The sequence below is a fragment of the Crinia signifera genome, chromosome 8 (assembly GCF_055691185.1).
Source record: "Crinia signifera chromosome 8, ASM5569118v1, whole genome shotgun sequence".
Lineage (NCBI taxonomy): Eukaryota > Metazoa > Chordata > Amphibia > Anura > Myobatrachidae > Crinia > Crinia signifera.
The window spans coordinates 33,126,567-33,137,488 of record NC_139224.1 but is presented as its reverse complement, the minus strand read 5'-3'; the positions used below and the strand labels follow the sequence as shown (position 1 = coordinate 33,137,488).

Below are 10,922 nucleotides of genomic sequence, written 5' to 3'. Positions count from 1 at the left end.
ATTTCACACTCGCCGGGCCATTTGCTTGAGGAGGGGAGATAAGGGGGCATGCAGGGTGTTTTATGGGCATTTTCATAAAACGCTGGTGATGCCTGCTTGGGGCGAGCGAATGAAGTCACATGATTTAAGCACCCGCCACAAATTCACCGATCTAAACTGACTTTTATAAGCGAATGGCAGATAAATCATTCAATGGTGAGTGACCATCGAATGATTTTTCATCTGTGTGGCCACATGCAAGGTGATGTGTTAGTGTACACATCTGGTTGCATACTACTGAGAGGATTCCTGTAGCGGTGGGGGGTGTCAGCCGGGATTTACCTGTTGCGTCGGCTGGGATTGAGACAAAGCCTGAACCAGGCCCAAGATTAGAAATTAACTGTGGGGTAGATTTATTATCTGACGATCCCTGTGCGTTATGGCAGGGTGTCTAACGTGCGTAGGTGCGGGGCAGAAGGCAAAGCATAGGGGCATTGTTATGTACTGTGAACCTGCCTCCTCCCTAATGTATTAACGGTTCCGCCCAACTGCAGCTATCGACTGACAGCTGCAGGTGGCGATGCCCTATCCACACAGCAGGGACAGCGCTCTCCCTGCTTCTGGCTCTGAGCTGCACTGGGGATCTTGCGTGAGTAACGAGATTCCGTGCTTGCCTAGTCCAGCCGGCCAGGGGCAAAGGAGACAGTGCATCAGTGTTAACTGATACGGTATCGCCGGAGGGGGAGTTAGCGCTCCCCTGCTTCGGCAGACAAGAGGTTTATACATCTTGTCGTTCTCCCCTCCTGCTTCGCCTCGCTAATGAGGCGAAGCACGAAGTGTTATAGCGGCGCCTTAAGCACCGCTATAATAAATCTACCCATGAGTGCTCTGGAGAGACCATGTTTCACTGCAGTAGTAGGTGATTATGTGAGACTTCTCTGTGCACCAGACAAAGCAGCTGAAGGGGGCTTGCTGGAGTGTTGTCTACACCCAAAGAAATGAAGCAAGACATGACCCAAAACATTAGGGTCACTGCACACCCACATATATTGTATTGCAGGTGTGGCCGATTTACAGGGGGAAATTTCCTAGGAATACAAATACAAAAAATCTTATTCCTATTATATATATACGAATGAATATGACTACTGTAGTTATATTTTCATTCGTATTCCGGAGGATAATTTACTAATCAGTCGTATTTGACTGATTCGTATTATACGATGGCGTATTGATTCGTGTTTTTTCTGATACAAATTCATATTGGTTTTAGCCTGCATGGATCAGTCAGATCCGTGCAGGCTGCAGTGTAATTTTTTTTTTTGTAATAAATAATTTTAAAAGTGTGTATGTGTGCTTAGTGGCCTTTTATAAGTCACACATTTTGATCAGCTGGGGGTTATTTTCTGAGATGTGAAATACACTTCCAAATCAAGGTGTATTTTTTTTGGCGTAATTTATTACAATTCTTATGCGTTTACGATTCGTATTCGTATTTTTTACAAATAGGAATTGTTAGTAAATGACTAAAGTATGTTGTTTCCATGTTAAAAATAGGTGTATTCTGTCAATGTCGTATTCAAAAATACGAATACGCCATGTAAACACCATGAATACGAATACACATCACCGTATTTTCAGGATAGTAAATCCTGAAAATACGAATACGCATAAAATCGTATTTTGCTGTACGAATACGAATTTTTTATATGATTTGACCTTAGTAATTTCCCCCCCACAATGTGAGATCTAGTAAGACGCAGCGGACCATGTGCATTACAGACACTTAGTATACAGTTGTTTACACCAGATTTACTATAGTAAGATAAGACACCACTCTGGGACTGATTTTGCATGCATTTATTTAGCCATATGTGGTTTACAACAAAAACAGCAACACATTTCTTATGATTTAGGCTGTATTTGAGCCTGGCTATTCAATAATTAAGATATTGGTATATTAGGTTTCTTCTTGAACAAATGAATTATTGAGAACATACGGTATCATTAATTGCACTGATCAGGTCATCAAACATAATTACAGTAACAAGAAAGTGAAAATTGCATTAAACAATTTAATATTTAGACACACTGGTTTAATATGCTAGTTATAGGGCTAAATAACTATCTCCAAAAGAAAAAGAAATCATAAAGATCATTGAAGAAATGACATTGTTCTAAGAGGAGTCAGAGAACGCAAGGTCAGAGAGCTGAATCTGATTAGATTATATCATGTGCTGCTCAATTCTATGTTCTACATCTACAAAACCTTAAGGTTTACATCAACAATGCCTACAAGATCACACTAATCATTGAGCATTTTATGTATATTTACTACTAGATTATGATCAGTCTAAAATGACAATCGTTATAGGATTCATGTAGACTTTACAGCTGCAGGCTCGATTTCACTTTTAACATTTACATTAGTTTCTCCACCTCCAAAATGACCTCCTGCTTTTTTATACTTCTCCACTGTGATGGGATGGTTCCCCTGTCTGTAAATCGTAACTTATAATATTTCTCTAAATCAGACTGGAAGTGGCAGATCACCCATTTCCAGTAAGATAACGCAGAGTTGTCTGGTGTAATAGACCATTCATTGTAAGGCGGTCCGGCATCACTGTAGGTTTTGTAAGGAAAGCTCCTTTCATCTTTAAGTATGAACAATAGATCACTGGACACAAGTGTGGAACATATATCTGTGACAAAGTGATCGGTTTTATGCCATTTACCATGATCAATAGCCCGAGGACGATGGAACTTCACACTGTGCTTTCCGTCATGTCCAGCAATAGTATTGGTACAGACTGCACCACAGAACGGACACGTGTGCCAGCACCCCTGAAACCCACTAAAGAGTATTTCAAGAATCTTTATTTTCATGTTCAGCAGATTACATTTGGAAAAGTCACATTTTAGGTCTTTCACCACAATTTCCATGGCCTGCGTCATCGCCTCTTGTAGAAAATCTAGATCTGTTATGTTCTGATATTTCACACTTTTCAGGTCAGCACTGGACAGATTCATCTCACTTCCGAGCTCTGAGCAGAAAGCCTCCAGCCAGGAGCTGACATCACCACCTCTGTCTGTGACCATAACAGCTGAAGTATCTATAGCCTTTATTATAAGGTTTCTGAAGTGATCCACATTAATGTGTAGGTTGACGGATATCTTGTTCTTGTGATTATAATACTGCTCAATACATTTCCCAATAAAGAGTTGAATTGCTGATTTAGGATCAGAGACATAATCCATATAATCCTGGAAGTTCTCTTCCTCTGCCAGTGACTTAAGTAGACAGAACTCCAGTTTTGACCTGTTCCCATTCAGAGCTGGGTGGTTACTTTTTATAGCACCAGCTAATTGTATTGCAGACCTCTCATACACTCCTTGTTGGATGGAGGTTTTTATTGTGTTACACAGGAAGTCAGCCAGTGATGTAATTTGTATTGTTCCTTCACAAGAAAGTTTAAAACTCTGCCAGAAATGTTCTCTTTTACTTTGTAGATAGACAAGAGGGTCATTGGCTTTTCTAAAAGCATCAGACATCTGGGTAAATCTGCGGGCAGCCTTTTGGCACAAGAACAGGGACACGTACAGCGTGTATTCACGTTTAAATTTAAATTTACAGTCTAACATTACACCAATTTCTGTGTTTAGGATGTTCAAAATTTCATGAAAGTAAATACACTGATAATCCATTTTTTGCTGCTGTTTTCGATCTATATATTCATCTATTCGCTTGTTTAGAGCACGGGTGACACCTTCAAGGTGTTTCTGGTCTGGAACTGAAAGCTTTTCCTTCAGCAGTACATACCTGCTTTTAGTTGAAATGTACTTCGAGAACTCCTCAACTAAGTTTGTCCATTTAGAAGAATTAAAGATTGTGTCAATTAGATCTGTCTCTTGCTTGAAGCGTTCTAGAAAAACATTCTCCATATGCATTTGGATTGGTGGTGGTTCAAGAGTCCGCATTGCGGCAGTTGCTCCGCTTATGCAAGTGTTCCACATTTTATTGAATTTTTCCAGCAAGACTCCATCATTGAAGTTTTTTCCTTTCAAGGTCAGGGCCATTTTTCGGCTCTCTACAAACATTTGTTCCTCATAGGTTTCTTTTATCTGATCAACTTTTCTATTGTCCTTTTTTAAAGTAATTAGTTCATCTGCGGTTTTTCTGATCTCTTCTATAAGATCATCTTTAATAGTTGTGAGCCTGTTTTCAATATTCACTCTCCATTGAACTAGTATCTCTTTATCGTTTTCATCATTAAAAAATAACTTTAAATCTTCCCAAATTGTTTTGTACTTTTGATCAAGCTCCTTATGTAGAAACATTACATCTACAGATTTTATTTCATCCTTGTGAATCTGGTTAATGATTTTGTTTTGAAGTAGCAGCATGTGTTCTCTCAGTTTCCATGCCCATTGGCTGTACTTGGCTTCCAGCTTGTTGTAAGCTGCAATCTCAAGTGAATTCTTGAAGCTGAAAACAAAATTCTCATTGAGCAAAGCATTCCACAGGTCACTAACACGTGTTTTGAACATTGAAATACTTAAAAACTTTTGTTTTGCTTCTTGTTTGGCTGAGTTGAGTATGGCCTGTCTTAGTGTTTGCACATTTTGGCTGTAACTTGGATTTGGAGGAGCCATTGGTGGGTCCCCTTCCCAGAGGTGGGCAAAGTAGTGAATATGAGCATTTACATCAAACTTGATAACATCATTAAAACAGGTTACATCACATTGCTCTTGCTGTGCAGCACACAAGGTCATCTCATCCAGTTTTTCCTGTAGTTTTCTTCGACCCTCCATATTTTTTTCTTTGGCTGTGATTTCTCCAACATTTTGATGAACAAACAGACAGCTGGGTTGTAGGTTGACTCTTTTCATTCTCAGAAATGCTTGGACAGCAATCTGTAGGATGTCTTGAATTTCCGATGGATTTTCACCAAAAATGTTGACCACTGTGAGATTACCCAGGCCAATGACAAATGTAGCCAATTCATTGTCATGATTAAATGCATTTTTGTTTGACAACTCCACAGCTCTTAACCCCTCAGTATCTACAACTAGAACATAATCAAAGTTCATCTCATGTCGTAGTTCTCCATCTACCTCTATAAGCTGCATAAATGCTCCCCTAGTACATCTCCCGGCACTTACTGCAAACTGCAGCCCAAACATAGCATTGAGTAATGTGGATTTACCTGTACTTTGTATACCCAGTACAGAGAGAATAAAGAGCTTTTTGTCTCCTAGTATTTTCATCAGTTCATCCAGAATAGATTTAATCCATCTCAAAGGCACATGGGCAGCATCACCATCCATCAACTCCACCGGATACCCTGAGACCATGAGATTTGCCACAATGTTTGGTAAATGGAAAAAACCTTTGTTCTCTTTGGGGAAGGTTTCTAATGCTTCATAGATTTGTCCAAGTTCTCTCAGTATGTGTTCAAGCCCAAATGTTGACTTATTGATCATAACTGATAGTGTTTCTAAATCTTTCACCATTTTCTCTATAATCTGTTTATTTTTACCTATTTGCTTTTCCTTCTTTACATTTGACCACACATTGTGGTATTTCTGGTATAGCACTGAAAGAGTGTTTGAAGACAAGTCATCTAAATACATTTTAAACCACTGGAGAAAATACATTTTTGAATACTGAACATTTGACTGAAGAATCTGTAGAAAGGAGCTCATGAAATCATTGAGGGGAAAAGCTCTTTCAAGTTGTTTGTTCCTAATTGTATGTTTTTGAGACTCAATGTCACTTCGTTGTTGCTCAATACTCTGGTTGCTTTTTGTCTTCAGTCTGGTCAGTTCTTTGTCTTTCATGCACCACATATGCCAGAGATCACCCTGTAAAGGAAGAAATGTATTCTTTGCATCTAATACATTTTTTTCTTTGAACAAGGAGATCAGAACCTCAGCTTGTTTCCTGCCTTGCTGGCATTGTTTTTTGTCTTCATCAACCAAAAATCCATAAGTTCTGGCAATGGTGCCACATTTGCTGAGTGAGTACCTTTCTTTTTCAGTAGGTAATAAGGATTGTATCGCTGATGTTATGTCTTGTAGCAATTCTGCTTCATTTCTATTTTTTATACCTATTTTTCTCCACAATGCAGTGGGTGGTTGACAGTGTTCCTTATCTGGAAATAAACAGATTAACGGTATGGATGATTTCCATAGTTGTTGTAGAACTTCTTTCCCCTTTGTATCCTTTGCATCCAAATCAGTGACCATTACTACAATGACAGCTGAAATTTGAACCAAAAATTTTACCTGTTGATCATGTTCTCTGGCATCACCATGAAGATTAGTGAATGCGATACAGTCATCAAATGCATCATCATCCCTCCCACCAGGACAATACCAGGCAATCTCTGCAACACCCTTCATCAACACTGAGCTCTTGGTGCTTCCTTTGCAGTGGCGATGGTAGAAGATGTCATGTCTTTTTTTACTCATTATTAAATTTATTATCTGAGATTTAGAAGATGTAGATGAGCCAAGGCGAATAAAGGATACAATAGGAATTTCTGTTTCCTTAATGAATTTGTCATTATATTTATCATTTTCTAGATTTTTGACAATTTTCGTTTTCCACTTCTTTTTAACTTCTTGAAAAGACCAAAGTAGGAACTCAATAGAATTTGTGTTGGGATTAGTTACCAAAAGTGGTACCGCAAACTGACAAAGTGATAGTTTTGTGTAAATGTATTGTCTCATATAATCATCAGCACAATGGAAAATGGCCATCTGAACATCCATGGGGTGAATTGTTTGCTTATTACTTATTGTATGCTTTTTAAAACCTTCATAAAAGTCACTAAGGAAATCTTCAAAATTATCCTGAGATGTGTCCATGTTATGGGCATCATTGCTTGTGTTATCCTGAATGGGATCACCATTGATTTTGCATTGTACATATCTTGCACGATAATCCAACATGAGCAATTTTTGCAAAAAATGGTGAGGAAGTTGTTTTTCTTCCAAAATCTGTGTTTCAGAGGGGGAAGATTTAAAGATCTTATGAAAATCAGCAGTCTTCATTTTTTGTGGATAATATTTGTCGAGGTCAAGTCTCTTTAGCAACTGCATAAAGTCTGAATTGACATGAAAAGTGTTGATGCGGTCTCTTTTTTCATCATTTGTCACATAGGTTACTCTTTCTTGGCATACTTTATTAAGTTCATTTCCAATCTCATGTGTTTTCAATTCTTTTATTGTGTGACCATAGCTAAAGGCTCTTAGATCATCTTCCATTTTACTCCAATCTCGGTATTTAGAATTTTGCTCAGTTATAGCATTGACATTGGGAGAAAGACAGCCGGCCAGGTGTTTTTTCATAAATTGCAAGCGTTCCCCTTTTTGTTCTAGAGAGATTTCTTTATATTGACCCGCAGATGTCAAACCTGTGTACAGGATGAATGCTTGAGCCCGCTGAGTACATTGACTTCTGAGGTGTGTGTACTCCTGATGGGCTTTTTCCATCTGATTTTTTAGAAAGTGAATATCTTTAGAGCCTAAAAGTTCTCGGAAGTTGTAATTTTCATTACAATACCCAGAGTTCTGTGCAATGCAGAGAACCAGTAATTCTGTGTCAGTTTGTTTCATCTTCCTCAAAGTTCTCAGGAAGCAATACAATGAGTGACTGATATGTATCGTAGCTTTAACCTTTGCTTGTTGGTGATCTTCAGTGGATGACTTCAAGGCGACACTAGCATGTAGAAGGTCTTCCATTGAATTCTTTAAAACATCAATGAGCTCCTTCATATTAGACACGGAAATGGGATCATGTTCACCCTTCTCGGAGTCATAAATCCATCTCATAATAAATGAGGCATTGGGAAAGTTCTCAACAGAGTAAATATGAGGCTCGATTAGCTGTTGCAAAGAACTCTTTATGCAATAGGTGTCCTGTTCAGATCTAGGTTTGTATTTCTTAACTACATTCACTAAATATTCTTGTAGCCCTTTATCCGAAAGACATGAATTCTCCCAAGCGCTATAACTTCCTGTGGTTTCATTGAGTGCCTGCTTAAAGTCAATCAGCTTCTGTAAATGTTCTTTGAAATTGTCAACTTTCCAGGATCTCACACCTTGTAAGAACAGTTTTGTTTTTTCCATTTTATTTGACAGATTTTCCCCAACCATCATTTCAGAGGTGAGACCAGTCAGTGATTTATAGTTATCAATTAAGCAGGAAGTGAGTTTGGCACAATCTTTGAACTCCTTGTGATTGTCTATGATGATCTTCCATACAGGTATCAGCTGAGATCCTCGATCTATGACACTCCAGGTTTTGTTACTGTTTACAAGTCCCGACTTCCAGTGGGAGAGAGAATCAGCTTCTGGTGGGCCCCCTGTTTTGGTTACAGAAACCTGAATATTTTTCTTCAAAGAGGATAGTTTAGACTTGTCCACAGAGCTCTGTGCATTTGATGTTGCCAGGTCAATATCTCCTCCACTCCCTGCATAACTAATACCCATCTTCAGGTTTAGGGCTTCAGATGTCATTTCTTTGGCTACTTGCAACTGACTGGTGGAAATGCCTTGCATGGAAGCTTTCCACCAGTATATTCCCCCAAAGTGTAGGGGCCCGAGGTTGGCATGTGAGCCAAATCTCTGGAAAAATTCATTACATCTTGCTTCTAAAATATGTTTATTTGAATTTATAGCAATTAACTTTTCAATGTCTTTTAATGCATTTAGTGCAGCCTGGGAAAGTCTGAGCTTGTCCATTGTAAAGTAACAGGAAGCTAGAGGGATGTAGTTATATCTGGTTGTACACACATAAGTCTGCTTACTGGATTCTTTTTGAACGTTCTCATATTCTTCAGAATTTTCATAACGAATACTGGTGTTCAAACCAAACCCCTTAAACCCAATGCTAATTGAACCATTTAAACTTAACCCAATCTTTTCAACAAGCCTTTGAAATTTCGATTCCTCTTCATGAGACATAAATTCCTTTTGGTGCAGAATTGGTTTTTGCTGTGACTGAACAAGTCTGAAGCCTTCTGGAACACGTAGAAGTGGTTCACGTTTCTTAAGCAAATCTTCTATGTTTTTTGTTTGGAAGATTCCCTCAAGTGCCAGCCCTCCGGAAGCACATGTAATGAGGTCTTCATCGCATAAGTTTACATGTTGTTGGCTTTTTGCTATTGATCTCAAGTTTAACTGTGTTGGCATATTAGAAGCTTGTTCATCTTTATTTTCCCTTAACCAACATGGTTGCTCTTGCGCTTCCGCAAGCTGTACACTTCTGTCTGCTATATTGAATAGTTTATGCAATGCTCTTCTTTCCCAGGGGTATCTGATGTTATCCTCAAGTAGTGAGCAGTCTGCAAGTGTTACATACTGAAATGACTGAATAGTTACAATGCCCAGTTTATCTTCTAGCACACTGCGCCATTTCTCAGGATCCAAGCCGTTCTCTGTGAGTTTGGAGGCAAGCTCTTTAGCAGCAGAAGTTTCATCTTGTTCATAAGGTTCTGACATCTCTGTTGAAATACCAAAGATATGGATTAATTCATGTTATTAACCAGAGATCAATAATGCTAACTGAAGTACTGCAGAATGAACAAATTTAGCTTTTTGTAAACTAAATATTTTAGCAATTCGTTTCTATTTGCATATTAGGATGAGATTTGTACATTTGTTCCAAAATGTGTAGAGACCAATCTTTAAATCTATGTGGGCATTATGTGCAAACGATGGCTATTCTGCCATATGTAGATATTTAGATTGTTAAATCTGAGGGGAAAAAAACTGGATGGGGATAAAATATGGATGCAAAAAATGAGTTCAAAATGATTAAAAAACTCTGTAAAACAGATGTGGTAGGACGGCCCGACAGTCGGGATTCCGATGGTCAGTATACAGACATTGGAATCCAACTGTCGGTACTCTGATGGGGGTCAGCGTAAAGAAGCCAGTAGCGGGCTCGGTGGCTCGCCACAGGTCCAAGTCTCCCTCTAAGGGGGTCATGGATCCCCATGACGAAGAACAACATTTGAACAGTCAGGATTCCGATGTCAATATGCTGACCGTTCTTATATTGACTGTCGGGCCATCATCTGGCACCCCTGCAAAACATGTACAGTATTCCATTTCTGGGATTGATAATTCTTTTTAGGGAAAATTATTTTTCTCACCAGCTCTAGCATGCACTAGAAGACAAGGCAATGTGAAACATTTATATCTTCCTTGGCATTACCTGCTAATCTATAAATGTCCCTGCTAGAGGAACTAGCTGTTTAATGGTTAGCATATTAAGAATCTTCAAACCATGTGTGCCTATTGGCAAGTACCATCATTTTAGCACTTACTGTATGTATCCTTCACTTACTGTATAATATGAAAACCAGCTTTAAAAAAATAAAAACACACACCACAACATTGCACAGTGCAATAATTTGCTAAACTATTTTTTTATCTAAAAAAAAGTTTAGGTCACAATGGGGTCTATGTACTAGGCCTTGAAGAGAGATAAAGTGGACAGAAATACGGTACCAACAAACCAACTCCCAACTGTAAACTGCATTGCCTTTAACATACTGTAGCAGTTTGGAGCCAATGGTCTCCATCCACTCTCAGTGGCGTAACTAGTAAATATGTGCCACCCCCCCCCCCCCCCCATTTCGGCAGAGCCACCCCTCACCAAGTAAAGTTAAAAACACTCTTTACCCCTCCGCTTGCCGCCGCCGCATTCTGGGACCCGCTGATCTGGTCTGCGCCACGTTCCGGCGCTCCTCGAACTCCTCCTAATGAAAACTGACCCTCAAAAAATGGCTGCCCCTAATAGCAGACTGTTTTTAAGGATGCTAGAGGGCAGCCATTTTATGAGGGTCAGTTTTCATTAGCACTGCATGAGAAGAGGAGCTAGAAGGAGATAGTGAGCCGGGACCGCACAGAAAAGTAATTGGAGAGTC

At 39.2% G+C, this 10,922-nt stretch overlaps 1 protein-coding gene across 2 annotated transcripts in view; it reads right to left on the bottom strand.

Moving 5' to 3' along the window:
- Positions 1-1,837: 1,837 nt before the first annotated feature.
- The window catches only part of LOC146025911 (interferon-induced very large GTPase 1-like), a 36,078-nt gene continuing 26,993 nt past the window's right edge, over positions 1,838-10,922 (bottom strand). For both annotated transcript variants that reach the window (XM_083156092.1, XM_083156093.1), the window contains exon 4: positions 1,838-9,491. In XM_083156092.1, coding sequence (XP_083012218.1) covers positions 2,401-9,489 — 7,089 coding nt within the window. In that variant the 5' untranslated portion in view covers positions 9,490-9,491 and the 3' untranslated portion in view covers positions 1,838-2,400. The remainder of the gene's footprint in view (positions 9,492-10,922) is intronic.